Source organism: Oncorhynchus tshawytscha, linkage group LG04 (assembly GCF_018296145.1).
Source record: "Oncorhynchus tshawytscha isolate Ot180627B linkage group LG04, Otsh_v2.0, whole genome shotgun sequence".
NCBI lineage: Eukaryota > Metazoa > Chordata > Actinopteri > Salmoniformes > Salmonidae > Oncorhynchus > Oncorhynchus tshawytscha.
In genome coordinates this window covers 23,204,502-23,223,463 of record NC_056432.1, presented here as the reverse complement: position 1 = coordinate 23,223,463, position 18,962 = coordinate 23,204,502, and the positions used below count along the sequence as shown (strand labels likewise).

The 18,962-nt window shown below is 43.3% G+C and overlaps 1 protein-coding gene across 2 annotated transcripts in view; it reads left to right on the top strand.

Annotated features, from left to right (window-relative positions):
• The window catches only part of LOC112248353 (breakpoint cluster region protein-like), a 40,002-nt gene extending 23,075 nt beyond the window's left edge, over positions 1-16,927 (top strand). Inside the window, exons 10-24 of one of the 2 annotated variants that reach the window (XM_024417302.2) lie at positions 5,791-5,912; positions 6,102-6,267; positions 6,452-6,571; positions 6,770-6,845; positions 6,944-7,048; positions 7,197-7,271; positions 7,813-7,910; positions 8,003-8,134; positions 10,364-10,423; positions 10,758-10,867; positions 11,594-11,733; positions 12,985-13,119; positions 13,269-13,374; positions 13,515-13,677; positions 15,004-16,927. In XM_024417302.2, the coding sequence (XP_024273070.2) occupies positions 5,791-5,912; positions 6,102-6,267; positions 6,452-6,571; positions 6,770-6,845; positions 6,944-7,048; positions 7,197-7,271; positions 7,813-7,910; positions 8,003-8,134; positions 10,364-10,423; positions 10,758-10,867; positions 11,594-11,733; positions 12,985-13,119; positions 13,269-13,374; positions 13,515-13,677; positions 15,004-15,093 (1,698 nt within the window). In that variant the 3' untranslated portion in view covers positions 15,094-16,927. Of the gene's footprint in view, positions 1-5,790; positions 5,913-6,101; positions 6,268-6,451; positions 6,572-6,769; positions 6,846-6,943; positions 7,049-7,196; positions 7,272-7,812; positions 7,911-8,002; positions 8,135-8,726; positions 9,473-10,363; positions 10,424-10,757; positions 10,868-11,593; positions 11,734-12,984; positions 13,120-13,268; positions 13,375-13,514; positions 13,678-15,003 lie in introns of those variants that run through there. The other variant, XM_042320483.1, reaches the window with a different exon arrangement.
• Positions 16,928-18,962: the final 2,035 nt, after the last annotated feature.

Genomic DNA, 18,962 nt, shown 5'->3' with positions numbered 1-18,962 from the left:
GTGGTGGCTGTTTAACAGTCTGATGGCCTTGAGATAGAAGCTGTTTTTCAGTCTCTCGGTCCCAGCTTTGATGCACCTGTACTGACCTCGCCTTCTGGATGACAGCGGGGTGAACAGGCAGTGGCTCGGTGGTTGATGTCCTTGATAATCTTTATGGTCTTCCTGTAGCATCGGGTGGTGTAGGTGTCCTGGAGGGCAGGTAGTTTGCCCCCGGTGATGCGTTGTGCAGACCTCACTACCCTCTGGAGAGCCTTACGGTTGAGGGCGGTGCAGTTGCCATACCAGGCGGTGATACAGCCCGCCAGGATGCTCTCGATTGTGCATCTGTAGAAGTTTGTGAGTGCTTTTGGTGACAAGCCGAATTTCTTCAGCCTCCTGAGGTTGAAGAGGCGCTGCTGCGCCTTCTTCACGATGCTGTCTGTGTGAGTGGACCAATTCAGTTTGTCTGTGATGTGTATGCCGAGGAACTTAAAACTTGCTACCCTCTCCACTACTGTTCCATCGATGTGGATGGGGGGGTGTTCCCTCTGCTGTTTCCTGAAGTCCACAATCATCTAGTTAGCATAATAAGATAGATTCCCCCAAGCAACACAGGTTCAGAGCTATACATTAGGAATCTGAGGGTTACTGTAAATTAGCCAATCAGTGCTTCTCAGTTCCTGTAAAAGCCAGGGAAAAGGTGTGTCTGTAAACTCCAATAAACCTGCATTGTGAGTCAGATTCCTGCTGAGTCATCTCTGCCTGTCTGGTTTATTAGTGGAGGAAGTGGAGCGTAGAGGAAGCTCATGACAAAATAATATGGTTCTGACCAGGAAAGCCCATCGCACTGCCTACATCCATGTCCTGGCTCCCCCACTCCCATCCTCCTTTCCCACTCTGAAGTCTCCTTCCCAGAAATGACCTGTAACACGTCTTATCAAGTATCTGTCCACCCTTTCCCGTGGCAGCACGTACTAGTTACTTACCCTCACTCCCTCACCCCTGCTGAATTTCATCTATTATTACTGGAAACCTGTCCAACTATGTCCATCAGACGTCTTACAATAAGTAAACGTGAGAATGGAACTCAGACAAATTACATTTCTGTATGGGTTGGCTCTATTGTAGTATTCCACAATTCATAGGCCTCTATTTGCTAAAGGCAAAATAAATGTAGACCTTGTAAGTGACTGGAGTTTGGTAGCTAACTGGATAAACTTACTGTGGTGATTGAAATCCAGGGTTTGATTTAGTTGGGCCTAGGGTTGCAAAGGGTCGGAAACTTTCCTGTAAATTTCCGGAGATTTTCCCTGGGAAGTTAAGCCCCAGAATTTTGGGAATTTTGCTTAAATTCATCAAAAAGGTTAGCTTATAACAGTGAACCTTTTTTTGTGGGATACACATAAGGCAATTCTAGGTCTTGTGGCATATTTTGGTTAAACTATCCCCAATTAAATGGAATTGCAACTCTGCATGCACAGTGCACTCTTCCATCACATATCCTCCTGATTCTCAAGCTCTTGCACACTAGTGAGATGCTATTGAGCCCACACTACTACACTGTCTGAGCCAAGGACTACATGCTTTCTGGTAAGTTTTGATTACAATACTGGGTGGGGTGAATATATTTTATGACATAACAAAAAATCATGTAACTAGTAAATAGTCTACAGCAAAGTGTGTTTAAATAATTTCTAACTTGTTAGTTGCTATCATGTGGGTTTTAGCTTGCTTGAGCCTGCTAACTAAGGAGTGTTAATCCATACATGTTAAATACAATAAAAAATATCTTACAAAGGAGTTGTTTAATCTAACTGCTTAACTATTTAGCTGTATATGGAATTGTATATATTTTTCTTCTAATCTTTACAGGAAAATGCCACAGGCACTATCTGATGTGTGGAGACAGTTCACTGCAGCTGATGTAGAAGGAAAAGCTGGATACATTTGCAAATACTGTGCCAAATCATATGTGAAGAATGCAACAAAGATGCAGAATCACCTGGCCAAGTGCATAAAGTTCCCTCAGCGCTCACAACAAGCAACCTCTTACAAAAGTCCCTCTACTTCTATTCGAGGTGAAAATGATGAATCGGACACCTTATCGATAGCAACAGCTCATGGTCCTCCTGGAATCAGAATCATTTTATTCCCTTCTGTTGTTCAGTGAAATCTTCCCATGTGAAGAGTCAACCCATTTAATTAATGCTCAATTCATAATAAAATTTATATTTGATGTATTTAATCATTTGAAATTATGTCTACTTATGATAAGGTAAAAGGTTTATGTTTCTGTCTCTATATGATATGGTAAATATTTCTAATGCAAAAGGCATCTACATTTAAATAGTATTCATATTAATTTTCATATATTTCCATTATATTCCCAGGGAAAGTTTCCACCTCCTAGTTGGGCCCATCTTACCAATTTTGTCATCAGATAGTCATCCTCTATTTTGAGATATGTCAACGTAACCGATGACCATGTAAATACAGTGACCATAAATCCACGAGGGCATCTCCCTGGTGGAGATTTCCTTGTTTTTGCATAAATGTGGTTAGGATGGATTGGTAGAGTCCCACATGGGTGCTATTTAAAAAACAATTATAAGCAGCTTTCAGCCCGTAGGGTCAAAGGTCAGTATTAACAGTCCAAGCATTCACAGCCCCGCTCTGGCCACAGGAAGAGCAGATGTCACTACATCAGTTACCAACCGCCCACTGGACTGGCCGGGCAGGCAGGATTATTAGGATCTATTCCTGTAAACACTGGCTCTTTTCTTTAACGAGTCCGACACGAAAGATATACTGCTTTCTCGGGAACTGCCCAAATCCCTGTCATTTGCATGGAGAAAAGACGGAGAAAAAGGGGGAGGAGGTTGGGCTGCCTTCTGAGAATTCGTAGGCAAGTGATTAAACCCCCGCTGCCATCCGTTCTATTGGCCAATGGGGTGTGTGTTTATTTGTCAATAACAGCTGATGCTCGATGTCTAATATTAAAGAAGTCTCGAGGTATTGCTCGCCTGAGGTAGAGTACCTTATGATAAACTGCAGACCACACTATCTATCAAGAGAGTTCTCATCTATATTATTCGTAGCTGTCTATTTACCACCACAAACCTATGTTGGCACTAAGATCGCACTCAACCAGCTGTATAAGGCCATAAGCAAACAAGAAAATGCTCATCCAGAAGCAGCGCTCCTAGTAGCTGGGGACTTTAATGCAGGCAAACATAAATCCGTTTTACCGAATTACCACCAGTATGTTAAATGTGCAACCAGAGGAAAAAAACTCTAGACATTTACTCCACACACACAGATGCATACAAAGCTCTCCCTCGCCCTCCATTTAGCAAATCCGACTATAAATCTATCCTCCTGATTCCTGCTTACAAGCAAAAACTAAAGCAGGAAGTACCAGTGACTCGCTCAATACGGAAGTGGTAAGATGACGCGGATGCTACGCTACAGGACTGTTTTACTAGCATAGACGGGAATATGCTCTGCGATTCATCCAATGGCGTTGAGTATACCACCTCAGTCATTGGCTTCATCAATAAGTGCATCGACGACGTGCGCGGACCAACTGGCAAGTGTCTTCATTGACATTTTCAACCTCTCCCTGACTGAGTCTGTAATACCTACATGTTTCAAGCAGACCACCATAGTCCCTGTGCCCAAGGAAGCAAAGGTAACCTGCCTAAAAGTATTACTGCCCCGTAGCACTCACGTCCGTAGCCATGAAGTGCTTTGAAAGGCTGGTCATGGCTCACATCAACAGCATCATCCCAGATAAGATAGACTCACTCCAATTCGCATACCACCCCAACAAATCCACAGATGACGTAATCTCAATTGCACTCCACACTGCCCTTTCCCACCTGGACAAAAGGAACACTGATGTGAGAATGATATTAATTGACTACAGCTCAGCTGGTAAGGGTAGGCAACAACACGTCTGCCATGCCGATCCTCAACACTGGAGCCCCTCAGGGCTGTGTGCTTAGTCCCCTCCTGTACTCCCTGTTTATCCACAACTGTGTGGCCAAACAGGACTCCAACACCATCATTAAGTTTGCTGACAACACAACAGTGGTAGGCCTGATCACTGACAATGATGAGACAGCCTATAGGGAGGAGGTCAAAGACCTGGCAGTGTGGTGCTAGGACAACAACCTCTCACTCAATGTGAGCTAGACAAAGGAGCTGATTATGGACTACAGGAAAAGGCGGCCTGAACAGGCCCCCATTAACGTCGACGGGGCTGTAGTGGAGCGAGTCGAGAGTTTCAAGTTCCTTGGTGTCCACATCCCCAACAAACTATCATGGTCCAAACACACCAAGACCGTTGTGAGGAGGGCACAACAACACTTTTTCCCCCCTCAGGAGACTGAAAAGATTTGGCATGGGTCCCCAGATGCTTAAGTTAAGTTCTACAGCTGCACCATCGAGAGCATTTTGACCGGTTGAATCACTGCCTGGTATGACAACTGCTCGGCATCTGACCTTAAGGCGCTACAAAGTGTAGCCATAAGACTGCTGAACAATGAATCAAATGGCCACTGAGACTATTTGAACTGCACTGTTGGTTAAGGGATTGCAAGTAAGCATTTCACGTTGTATTTGGCACATGTGACAAAAAAGTTTGATTTGATTTTCTTTGATAACAAGACACTGATTTAACTTGTCTTTCATTTACACTTTTTACAACCAGGTCTCACATCTGTTTGAGGACAGGTGTTTATTTATGAGAAGAGACTATCTTTATCCCAGCAGCTTCTAGAAGTTATTTAAAATATTGTTACTATTCAGCAGAGGTGAGACCTATTTCCTTATTATTCGAGTGACAAGCAAATCACAAGGTCTGAGTCTCAAGTCGAGTCCAAAGTAGAACGGGTTGAGTTTCACAAGTTTTTTTCAAGTCAGGAAAAAAAACAACCTATACGTGCAATGACTGAAATACAAATCTGTGTCTATTTATTGAGACTACCAGAGGGCTTTTTACATTATTCTTGTCTACAACAAATTTTGATTATGTAATTAATTTTAACAAATTCCAAATTCAAGTAAATGATCAATTATCAGACCAGTAGCCCTATGCTAGAAATTGTTGCTTGATGCAAAAAAAACTCACTGTGCTAGCTCACTCGACCTGTTGATTGAAAGTCCAATCAGAGGGCCAAGTGTGCGTTTTAACTAGCCAATCTGCTTTTTTTGCAAGTGTGACGCTGGCATGCAGTTGTCTCTGGCTGCTTGGACAGTAGAGACTCTGTGCCACAAAATGAGTGGCGTTTTGTAAAACGTTACAAAACCTGGCCAGATAATTTCAAGTCAAAGTCGAGTCCCGAGTCTTGAGGCTCCAAGTCCAAGTAAAGTTATTTTATTTTTTGTCGAGTGTCAGGTCATCAAATATGTAATGGGACTCGAGTCCTCACCTCTGCTATTCAGTGCAAGTATTCCTTTTAGAGATGCTCCTCCTGTCTAGAACCAGTCAGGCCACATACATCAGATACTGGTTCCACTTGAGGGCCATAATAACATGTTGTGACCATGTGTCATATGTAGGGATACAAAATTCTAGCAACTTTCAATAAATTCCCTGGTTATCCCGAAATCACGGAATTTTGCAACCCTAGTCACGTGATTCATCAGAGTACATTTATTGTTTATGAAACCCACTCGACAACTACTGATTCTGTGTTCTGGGTATAATCTGTGTTCTGTGAATTGATTGAATGAGGGGGTTATGGGTGTGAATATGAATAGATAAAATATCCAATGAATGTGTGATTCCCTGTTTTGCCTCTGTAGAACCGTCAGCTGCTGAGGGACTGCTTCATGGTGGAGCTGGTGGAGGGATCCAGAAAGCTTCGCCATGTCTTCCTCTTCACAGACTTACTTCTCTGTGCCAAGTTGAAGAAACAGACTGCAGGGTAAGTGTAGATTTACTGATGGACCAGATGGTTTGTTTAATATACTGGCTGTGGTGTTCCTTACGTCTGTGTGTGTGTGTGTGTGTGTGTGTGTGTGTGTGTGTGTGTGTGTGTGTGTGTGTGTGTGTTTCTTGTGATGTTTCTTGTGTGTGTGTGTGTGTGTGTGTGTGTGTGTTTGTCTCTCTCCAGGAAAGGCCAGCAGTATGACTGTAAGTGGTACATCCCACTGTCAGACCTCACCTTCCAGACCATCGAGGACTCGGAGGCCACGCCCATACCCCAGGTCCAAGACGAGGAGATTGACGCCATGAAGATCAGAATCTCACAGATCAAGAATGAGCTCCAGAGAGAGAAGGTGACAACAGATATCAGAAAGAGGGGAAGTCCCTATAGTGTTATAACAGATTACTTTATTATAATAATGTTGAAACACTTGACCAGATCATGACTTCATAAGAGCCATTAATGACTGAGACAGTGCTATACATTGAGACGGCAGCAGCTGTCTGAGTGCTCTTCTTCTATATGCGTCTGTGCAGAGAACCACTAAAGGAGGGAAGGCGATAGAGCGTTTGAGGAAGAAGCTGTTGGAGCAGGAGTCTCTGCTGCTGCTCATGTCTCCCAGCATGGCCTTCAGAGTGGCCAACAGGAACGGCAAGGTGAGCCAGCCACTGACTGATTCCTCTCTCTCTGCACCTATGGTCCTGCAAGGTCATATCTAACAACTACACAGCTCATTGTTTGTACTTTGAAATATTTTGGTCCAGGATCTGCTGCCCCCTACAGGTGTAGAAATGTGGTACAGCATTGCTAAGATGTCTGTTGTATTGTACAGCATGTTCCTTTGTGTGTTTCAGGGCTTCACATTCCTCATCTCGTCAGATTACGAACGTGCAGAGTGGAAGGACATCATCCGCGAGCAACAGAAGAAGTGTGAGTGTTCTCTGCAACATAAGCTATGCTTGTGACAATCCCATAATTGAGCTGATGGTGGCCGTCAGTCTCTCTCTGAACTCCATTCCCTCCTGCAGGTTTCAAAAGCTTCTCTCTGACATCCCTGGAGCTGCAGATGCTCACCAACTCATGTGTGAAGCTTCAGACGGTCCATACTATACCAATGACCATGAATAAAGAAGGTAGGCCATTGACACAACTGATACAGTATTAGTAAGGATGGAAGGCTGGTTAGTAATGCCACACTTATTAATAATAAGAGAGGGAGATGTTTATTAGTATTGTTTTTGATTGAACAACTCTCATGACTTTTCCCTCTCCTCTCTTTAGAAGATGAATCGTCTGGATTCTATGGTTTTCTGAATGTCATTGTTCACTCTGCATCAGGCCTCCAACAGAGCTTGAGTAAGTGGCTCAGTTGTGTATTTTCTCCATATTTTTGGTGTCCTACCCTGATCACCTTGAATGGATTATAGCCAAGGCTGGCCTTCCCTTCCGCTGTCAGTCTCCTCCAGTCCGGCTGTCACCTGGCAGTCAGCAGACATTCCCATGGGGAGCAGCTGCTGGGGAACAGTCAGAACTCTGAGGATTAACAAGGAACACTGTGGTCCGGCCACAGCTGGTCTGGATGGAAAACCCCTGTCGTCTCACTCTTTGTCCCAAATACAGTCACGCGTACAGCTCAGATGCATACAATTTTTCTTATTTTATAACAAATCTGACCTGTTAATCCAGATGTAAACATACTCTGGAGAGGAAATATTATCCTCAGTACTTACCAGATTCAGATGGCATGGCAAGTTGTATTGTGAGGATTGTCATAAAGTATGGTGTAACAGTGTAGGGCAAAGTACATGTATACTCCTCCATCCAGGTCTTACTGTGACTCAGTGTGTATCCCTATTAACCACGCTAACTCCCATTAACTGTTTCTTCTTCCACACAGATCTCTACTGCACTCTGGAGGTGGACTCCTTTGGCTACTTTGTGAACAAAGCCAAGACACGAGTGTACAGAGACTCCACACAACCCAAGTGGAACGAGGTGAGGATGCCACGTGCCAGTTAGTGTCCTGTCTATTCAGCCTTATCTGCTGGATTGATTTTTCCGTGTTTTTTTTTGCTGTTTCCCTGCAGGAGTTTGAGATTGAGCTGGAAGGCTCTCAGACTCTGAGGCTGTTGTGTTATGAGAAGTGCTACAACAAAGCCAAGCAAAACAAGGAGGACGGAGAGAACACAGACAGGATCATGGCCAAAGGACAGATACAGGTACGGAGTGAGAGTATGAAGCACATTTTGTGTTGCCTGTCACGCTGGTCTACAGTGTCAACAGTGACATAGCTGAATTAACTAATAGGCCACAGTGGTGAAAATGACTTATCTAGTATACCAGCCCCAATAGCTGCCCTGTCTGTGGATAATCCCACCATGTGTGGTTCTGTGGTGTGGAAAAGGACTGTGGGGGATGCTCCTGGGTCACCTCAGCCTGACTGGTGATGATGGGGTGTTGTGACAGAGGGGGATTACAGTTGATAAGGGAAACAGGCTGACCAAATGTAGCCCCTGGTACATATCTATCCAGTGGAAGTGAGACAGAGCGGGACCCCTCTCAGAAGAACTCTGAAAACATCCAATACAGAAAATTGTATGTTTGTCTTTTGAATAGACAATGTGCTGTTTCTATTGTCTTTTTGGACAATCCACAACCAACGTGGTCCCACACTTCAATTCAATTGTGTGTGACCCTCTGGCCTGGGTCTGATCTGTTTGTGGAATTTGAGATAAGTGCTGATTGGAGAGGCAGTCTGAACATTGTGTGTGCATGTGTGCCCAAATGTTTGGGGATTAAAAAGAGACAGATCAGATGTGGGAGGTTTTGGTTGAAAGGAGAAAGGGTCAGACAAAGGCGCTCAGTTAGGAGGAGCCAGTAGACCCAAAACATATCTACCAACTAACTGGTGACGGATGAGGATCCTGTAGGAGGCTTGGGGTTGTAGTGCTCATAACAACCTCTGAGCAGCCGCCAGCGTGTGTCCATAATCACAGGAGGAGGGGATTCTCAGGAGTTAATCCACAGATCCATCTGGGAACTGGAACAACAGGGAGGCAGCGTGGTCGAGTGGCTGCCTTTGTTCAATTTATTTTTTATCTGGCGTGGAAGGATTGATAGCATGACAGGGTTAAGAAGTTGACAGGACACACACACTTGTGGGGGACTCTACTGGACCACTAAAAGACTATGCGGGCCTCAGGATTCTTTGAGACAATCCAATAACCATATCAGATCAGAGGGATCCATGCTGTTAGTTGGGGATTGTTTAGGACAGAGTGGCTGATTTGGAAGATTATTTTCTGGACTGCTGTCTTGATTTGTTTGTCCCATTGTTTGGTACAGTACATTAGTGGTGAAAGTAGAGTGTGAGCGACTGAGTCTCAACTAAAAGAATGGGTGAGACCTGTACTGAAGAGCTGATTCTGGATCAGACCAGCAGTCAGTTCACTAGCAGCTGTTCTCTGGAGGATGAGGGGGACACAGGTCCCAGGAAGCCCCCAGGCACAGGGGCACGACTGTGGGGCAGGGTCCGCAGCACTCTGCTCAGACAGAAGGTAAAGACATGGCACACATAAAGAGAGAGAATGGTCTTTCTTTATTTTTGTCATGGATGCTATTTGATTAGGAACATTAATAGAGGGTAGGGTAGATATTTTAATATGTACATACATCCTTAGTTGGTACATATTTTAAGTATCCTTGAATGTATTATATTCTCATACTTAATACTCTATTCTCTTTTGATAAGTCCACTGCCTTATGTAAGAGAGATGTCCACAGAACAAAAAGATTAAGATTATCAGAGTTATATTGAGTGTCTGTTGGTTCCTTGGCTGAGAGGACATCTGTCATGGTAGGTCATCTGAATACCATGAGATGATGTTATCACAACACTTGTGCCTGACCACTAGAAATAACTGTTGGCAGCTTGGTATTAGTCAGATGATTAAAATAGCACAGTAACTTGAGTTGACACTACTCAACCATATGGAGTTTATGTAAGGATGAGGGAAAGTGATGGGTAACTGATATGTAAGACCCAGGCTTACTGATTGGAAAGAAATGCAAAATAACGATCTTCATCATTGAATCAATCCTTTTGTCCAGTTTTAGCTTTTCTTCTGTGAAATTATAATTTCCTTCTAATATGGACAGTTTCATTAAGTTTGATTTGTTATATTCTGCTTTAGTCTCTGATCAATTGGAAAGGATCAAGAGGCTAACTGTGCGAAACATTCTTACAAAGCAGGATTTTGAGTGGTTTAAATATCTCATTGGTTCTTAATAATACAATGGATGTCATTAATACAGTACTATAGCATGTCTGTACTGAGATAAAGACTGCATCAATCCCACAGCATCATGATGTCCATACAGCGTCTGTCTGCACAGCGTTACTGGGTCAGATGATTGCGCTGACTGACAGATGTCTCCATATTTTCTAGCTGGATCCCCAGGCCCTGCAAAGCAAAGACTGGCAAAGAACAGTCATCACCATGAACGGAGTATGTATTACCAGCATAGAAAATGTTAAATCTTCACTGTTTTGCACAAATCTTTTCCAAAACCACAACATCTTACTGTTTTTTATTTTGCAAAGGGAGCGTTTTTGGCACCACTTTATACTCCAGTGGCCAGTGTAAACATTGTTGAATAAGTTATCTAGGCCTGTATAACATGGTAATTACAATTGGTTTTTCACATGATGATTACTGGGGTATAAAGACTTTTCAATATTAAGTGTGACCCCTGTATTTACATGTACTGTGTTGATGATGTTACATGCAATAGTCTTCATTTCTCTGACTGCTGGCTAATTCTTAACTTCTCTTGGTGCAGATAGAGGTGAAGCTGTCAATGAAGTTCACCAGCAGAGAGTTCAGTCTAAAGAGAATGCCCTCGCGGAAACAGTCAGGCGTGTTTGGGGTGAAAATAAGTGTTGTAACCAAGTGAGTGAATGTGTCTTTGTTAGCCTCTGTATAATCTCAGCACCCAGAACCAAATCAGCTCATGTTAAGCCTGTCATGAGAGCCTCAGTGTAATGCATACCATATTTCTGTGACCAACACAGATCAGACCTAATATTGCCAAATTAATGGGATACCTCCTCCAACCTCCTTCACTTTCAATGTAAGGCCAGGAATAACTCTCAAAGACATGCCTTGTTTGGGTTTTTCTATTTTCATAGGGATCCTGATCATGATCATGATAATTTGTAAAGTAACTCTAAACTCCAGTCCCTTATGGGCAGCTTTAATTAGAGAAAACATCATGTTATAGTGCTGAAGATGCAATACTGCAGGGTGGACGTCTTTTTAGTGTTCAGTTTACTCTCTTTACTCTCTAGAAGGCAGCGGCCATTTCTCCATACTGGGAACAGGTTTTACATACTGGGGAACAGGTTTTACATACTGGGGGAACAGGTTTTACATACTGGGGGAACAGGTTTTACATATTATATTATTAAACAGATATTATATTGAAACAGAAAAAGAATCTCAATATAGTTTATGCACTACCACAATACCTAAACACCAGCTGTGAGGTCAGAAATGAGACACCCAGTTATGCAGTCACAGGTAACAGTAGTGTAAAGCACTGGACTTCTCGTTCTCCTGCATTGATCCTGTTTTAATCCTGGTGTTTGTGTGTGTTTGTGTGTGTGTCCTTGACAGACGGGAGCGGTCCAAGGTGCCCCTTATCGTGAAGCAGTGTGTAGAGGAGATCGAGCGCCGGGGCATGGAGGAGGTGGGAATCTACCGGGTCTCAGGGGTGGCCACAGACATCCAGGCCCTGAAGGGTGCATTTGATGCCAGTGAGTACACAGACCTTGGATCTCCTCCATAGCAAATAATACGCAGGTTGACGTTTATTGTCATGAGTCTTGTACTGGAGGCAGAACTGAGCGATTTTCCCTTAGATAGGCCAACTGCAAAATCAAAATAGGCTATATTGTAAAAATTCATGACAATAAAACATTTGGTTTTTGTCCTCAACATAACTTTAATCAGATGTTATGACTTTGTGGCTGTGACAGCTAGTGAGCACTCTGCAGAGCTGCCTCCATAACGTGACCAACAACGCTAACCTGCAAATAATACAGCAGGAGGTATATCAAATCAAAATCAAATCAAATTTATTTATATAGCCCTTCGTACATCAGCTGATATCTCAAAGTGCTGTACAGAAACCCAGCCTAAAACCCCAAACAGCAAGCAATGCAGGTGTAGAAGCACGGTGGCTAGGAAAAACTCCCTAGAAAGGCCAAAACCTAGGAAGAAACCTAGAGAGGAACCAGGCTATGCGGGGTGGCCAGTCCTCTTCTGGCTGTGCCGGGTGGAGATTATAACAGAACATGGCCAAGATGTTAAAATGTTCATAAATGACCAGCATGGTCGTATAATAATAAGGCAGAACAGTTGAAACTGGAGCAGCAGCACAGTCAGGTGGACTGGGGACAGCAAGGAGTCATCATGTCAGGTAGTCCTGGGGCATGGTCCTAGGGCTCAGGTCAGTTGAAACTGGAGCAGCAGCACGGTCAGGTGGACTGGGGACAGCAAGGAGTCATCATGTCAGGTAGTCCTGGGGCATGGTCCTAGGGCTCAGGTCAGTTGAAACTGGAGCAGCAGCACGGTCAGGTGGACTGGGGACAGCAAGGAGTCATCATGTCAGGTAGTCCTGGGGCATGGTCCTAGGGCTCAGGTCAGTTGAAACTGGAGCAGCAGCACGGTCAGGTGGACTGGGGACAGCAAGGAGTCATCATGTCAGGTAGTCCTGGGGCATGGTCCTAGGGCTCAGGTCCTCCGAGAGAGAGAGAGAAAGAAAGAGAGAATTAGAGAGAGCATATGTGGGGTGGCCAGTCCTCTTCTGGCTGTGCCGGGTGGAGATTATAACAGAACATGGCCAAGATGTTCAAATGTTCATAAATGACCAGCATGGTCGAATAATAATAAGGCAGAACAGTTGAAACTGGAGCAATGTCATTAATGGATTGCTATTATTTATACAGTCTTGCAGCTTACTGTTCCCCCATGATTATCATTCATTTCCTTCCTGTGATTGACAGACAATAAGGATGTGTCGGTGATGATGAGTGAGATGGATGTGAATGCCATTGCTGGAACGCTGAAGCTGTATTTCCGTGAGCTGCCGGAACCTCTTTTCACAGATGACCTGTACCCCAACTTCGCTGGAGGCATCGGTCAGTCTCTCCTTGTAACCTCAAAGCCTACTATTGCTTTTCATATTGTCATAGTAAATACAGCATAAGCGTGAAATTTAACAAACCATTAAACATAGATCAGGTAGTACAGTTACCATAAAAAGCTAACTAATTGTATCCTCTTTCAGCCCTGTCAGACAGTGTGGCTAAGGAGAGCTGTATGCTGAACCTGCTGCTATCACTCCCAGAACCCAACCTGGTCACCTTCCTCTTTCTGCTGGACCACCTAAAGAGGTATAGTCCCCCAAAGTGGCATCGTATTCTATTCTGTCACATGAATACAGTCAGATAGCTGTCATTCAAATCCTCTTGTTAATCTCTCCTTCCTTTTTCTCTGCATCACACAAGCTGAGACTTCATCTGTGTTCTTACAGGATTGCTGATAATGAGAGCGTTAACAAGATGTCTTTCCACAACCTGGCCACGGTCTTTGGCCCCACCCTGCTCCGCCCCTCTGAGAAAGACAGCAAGATCCCAAGCAATGCCACACAGCCCATCACTATGAATGACAGCTGGTCACTGGAGGTTATGTCACAGGTACTATAGTGTCTATTGAAAGTAAGCTTCGATGTTGATTTTTGTTGCTGAGGTAGATTGAGGTACACCACATATTCAAAAACATGTGGACACCCCTTTAAATTAGTTGGTTCTGCTATTTCAACCACACCCGTTGCTGACAGGTGTATAAAGTTGGGCACACAGCCATGCAATCTCCATAGACAAACATTGGCAGTAGAATTGCCTTACCGAAGAGCTTTCAACTTTCAACTTGGCACCGTCATAGGATGACACCTTTCCATCAAGTCAGTTCGTAAAATTTCTACCCTGCTAGAGCTGTCCAGGTTAACTGTAAGTGCTGTTATTTTGAAGTGGAAACGTCTAGGACCAACAACGGCTCAGGCATGAAGTGGTAGGCCGCACAAGCTCACAGAACGGGACCGCCGAGAGCTGAAGCGTGTAGAAATCATCTGTCCTCGGTTGCAACACTCACTACTGAGTTCCAAACTGCCTCTCGAAGCAACGTCTGCACAATAACTGTTCGTCGGGAGCTTCATGAAATGGGTTTCTATGGCCTAGCAGATGGACACAGATCTAAGATCACCATGCGCAATGCCAAAGCGCAATGTAAAGCTCGTCGCCATTGGACTCTGGATCAGTGGAAACGCGTTTTCTGTAGTGATGAATCACGCTTCACCATCTGGCAGTCCGACAGACGAATGTGGGTTTGGCGGATGCCAGGAGAATTCTACCTGCCCGAATGTATAGTGCCAACTGTAAAGTTTGGTGGAGGAGGAATAAAGGTCTGGGGCTGTTTTTCATGGTTCAAGCTAGGCCCCTTAGTTCTAGTGAAGGTAAATCTTAATGATACAGCATACAATGACATTATAGATAATTCTGCCCTTCCAACTTCTGTTTTAGTATGATAATGTCACCGTGCACAAAGCAAGGTTCATACAGAAATGGTTTGTCGAGATCGGTGTGGAAGAACTTGACTGGCCTGCACAGAGCCCTGACCTCAACCTCATCAAACACCTTTGAGATGAATTGGAACGCCTACTGCGAGCCAGGCCTAATCGCCCAACATCAGTGCCTTACCTCACTAATGCTCTTGTGGCTGAATGGAAGCAAGTCCCCGCAGCAATGTTCCAACTTCTAGTGGAAAGGCTTCCCAGAAGAGTGGAGGCTGTTATAGCAGCAAAGGGGGGACCAACTCCATATTAATGGCCATGATTTTGTAATGAGACGTTCGACGAGCAGGTGTTCACATACTTCTGGTCATGTGGTGTATTTGTAGAGCCCATAAGTCTGTGTTATGATTCTAATTATCCCTTTCCTCTGCTCTGTCCCTTTCCCCTTCTGTAGGTACAGGTCCTACTGTATTTCCTTCAGCTTGAAGGCATCCCAACACCGGACAGCAAACGTCAAAGCATCCTTTTCTCCACTGAAGTATAGCGGGAGCATGGACATTTCCATATGAGGAAGAATTTGACAAAATGTTGCCTTCCATGGTAAATTGTTGGCTGTGACCAAGAATGGCTGCGGCAGGAGCTAATTAACAACTTTCTGATCAAAGTGTTACCTGAACGTAACATTTTTAGTTGGTCCAAACTTAGCTCCAATTTGAGAAAGTTTAGGCATAACTTTAAATGATGTTTTTGCTTAACTTGTCTCATGTTTATTCAACTAGAAGTAATAATTTTGGGCCAACTAAAAATGTTACGTTCAGGTAACACTGATTGAAAAGTTGAGTAAACTAAAAAAAAGGCTCTGGAGCCAGTTACTTAGTAATAATTAGTTGAATCCAAAAAATGTTTTTACTGTGTGCTGAGCAGCAATGGCTGGATTACAGCGCAGCTCCTCGAAATGGCCACCAGATGGAGTTAACAGCACATTCCATACTAGAACTAATACTTCATTACCGTGACCAAAGCCATTCCAATATGATCAATGATCCTAATGTCATCCTTACCTTGTTGACATCAAACATCAAACAAACATCAAACACAAAGAAATCCATTGAATGTGGTCAGATCAAAGCACAGGCCATTCCTTTATATGATTTTCAAAGGTAATAATAGTTTAACCAGATGATGGAAGTGAGGCAAATTGTCAACTCCATGATGCAGCTGTTGTAAAAGAGAAAAACATTCTCTACTACAGTTTATTGCACACTGATATTCTGATTAATTTGGGATCTTTAGATATTTATACTTTCATTGTCATTACCACATATTAGGTGTGCTGAGCACTTACAGATAGTGTGTCAAAATGTATTTGTTACTTATATACGACAATCAAGTCATTTTAGAGGTACTGGTTATCCACTAATGAGCACAATTCTCAAAACCCGAAAGATACAGTAGTTAAAATCCTTATTATGGAGCTAATTCGTTAGGCCTGTTTCATTGTGGAATCATGTGCCATCCTCCCCGTTTACCAGATGTTTATGCAAATGCTGTCTTTATTTTGTAAGGAATGTGAGATTGATCACACTTTTAAGTAGGTATATTTAACATGCAGGCATGTTGACTTAAATATGTTTTAAATATTTTTCTCTTCAACTGCTGCCTATGTGATAGTTTTGGTTAAGAGATTTCTGACAGGTTATAAAAGTGGACCACAAACGTTTATCAGAGTTTTGTTATCTTATAAAGGTCCTACATTGGCCTTAAGCATTTCCTCTTTAGGATAATTTATATTTTGATCTGATTCAATTAGAGCTCATTCATCTGAAAACGCCATCCCTTCACAGGAGGAATTTAGTTTTTTATTTCAGAAGGGTTAAAACCACAGACTGTTCAGTGTTGTCACGTGGAACTGAGACAGAAATAGCACTGAGCTAAGCTTTGTCTCTTTATTACATTTTAGTGGTAGCCTACCCTACCCTGGTATTGATCCACTAATATTCAAATCTCCTGGGTATGAAAACAAATATGGGCATTGTGACGGGCACCATTGTCTTCTGTTGTGTTATTTTGTTTCTAGTAAAATGTATAATGGGGTTTACTGTTCTCTGCCTGGTGAGCTGTAACTTCGAAAGCTCTTGGAAAATGTATCTGTGCTGGCAAAGTGAAAATCATTCCAAATGTTTACAGATATCTGAATTGAGATGTTACGCAAGTTAAGATACCATTATAGCACATATGAAACTGTTAGGCTACATACAAACAGTCAGTTAGCCTATCAGCAATCACTTAATTGACATCTCTTTTTCCTTCCAGACACTGTTGTAGTCATTATCCCAATCATTTATGTATATGTACAATAAAGAGTTGATTTCCATGTGCTTTGTATTTTTTTCTTGATTTTCTGTTGTCTGAGAACATAATTGAACTACATTTGTTTGTTCACGCATTGTATGTAGGTCTACTACACCGTATGTTGATGTTTGTTCTCTTTTCCTCACAATGTATTAGCTACAAATATTCTTCAAACCAGCTGCATGAGCTACAGAGATTAAATACATGTTCTTCATCAATCTGTTCTGGAAGAGCTGCAAAATCTGGACCCCTACAAATCAGCCGGGCTAGACAATCTGGACCCTCTCTTTCTAAAATTATCTGCCGAAATTGTTGAAACCCTTATTACCAGCCTGTTCAACCTCTCTTTTGTATCGTCTGAGATTCCCATAGATTGGAAAGCTGCTGCGGTCATCCCCCTCTTCAAAGGGGGAGACACTCTAGACCCAAACTGCTACAGACCTATATCTATCCTACCCTGCCTTTCTAAGGTCTTCAAAAGCCAAGTTAACAAACAGATTACTGACCATTTTGAATCTCACCGTACCTTCTCCTCTATGCAATCTTTTAGAGCTGGTCATGGGTGCATCACAGTGACGCTCAAGGTCCTAAACGATATCATAACCACCATCGATAAGAGATTACTGTGCAGCCATATTCATCCACCTGGCTAAGGCTTTCGACTCTGTCAATCACAACATTCTTATTGGCAGACTCAACAGCCTTGGTATCTCAAATGATTGCCTTGCTTGGTTCACCAACTACTTATCCGATAGAGTTCAGTATGTCAAATTGGGGGGCCTGTTGTCCGGACCTCTGGCACTCTCTATGGAGGTGCGTCGGGGTTCAATTCTTGGGCCGACTCTCTTCTCTATATACATCAATGATGTCGCTCTCGCTGCTGGTGATTCTTTGATCCACCTCTACGCAGACGACACCATTCTGTATACCTCTGGTCCTTCGTTGGACACTGTGTTAACTAACCTCCAGATGAGCTTCAATGCCATAACTCTCCTTCCGTGGCCGCCAACTGCTCGCACCTGCCCGCCCGTCCAGCATCACTACTCTGGACGGTTCGGACTTAGAATATGTGGACAACTACAAATAACTAGGTGTCTGGTTAGACTGTAAACTCTCCTTCCAGACTCACATCAAACATCTCCAATCCAAAATTAAATCTAGAATTGGCTTGCTATTTTGCAATAAAGCATCCTTCACTCATGCTGCCAAACATACCCTCGTAAAACTGACCATCCTACCGATCCTTGACTTCAGCGATGTCATTTACAAAATAGCCTCCAACACTCCACTCAACAAATTGGATGCAATCTATCACAGTGCCATCCGTTTTGTCACCAAAGCCCCATATACTACCTACCACTGCGACCTGTATGCTCTCGTTGGCTGGCCCTCGCTTCAAACTGTCGCCAAACCCACTGGCTCCAGGTCATCTACAAGTCTCTGCTAGGTAAAGCCCTGCCTTATCTCAGCTCACTGGTCACCATAGCAGCACTCACCTGTAGCACGTGCTCCAGAAGGTATATCTCACGGTCACCCCCAAAGACAATTCCTCCTTTGGTCGCCTCTCCTTCCAGTTCTCTGCTGCCAATGACTGGAACGAACTGCAAAAATCTCTGAAGCTGGAGACTCTTACCTCCCTCACTAGCTTTAAGCACCAGCTGTCAGAGCAGCTCACAGATCACTGCACCTGTACATAGCTCATCTGTAAATAGCCCATCCAATCTACCTCATCCCCATACTGTATTTATTTACTTATTTATCTTGCACCTTTGCACCCCAGTATCTCAACTTGCACATTCATCCTCTGCACATCCTACCATTCCAGTGTTTAATTGCTATATTGTAATTACTTTGCCACCATGGCCTATTTATTGCCTTACCTCTCTTATCCTACCTCATTTGCACATGCTGTATATAGATTTTCCTACCCTATTATTGATTGTATGTTTTGTTTATACCATGTGTAACTCTGTGTTGTTGTATGTGTCGAACTGCTTTGCTTTATCTTGGCCAGGTCGCATTTGCAAATGAGAACTTGTTCTCAACTAGCCTACCTGGTTA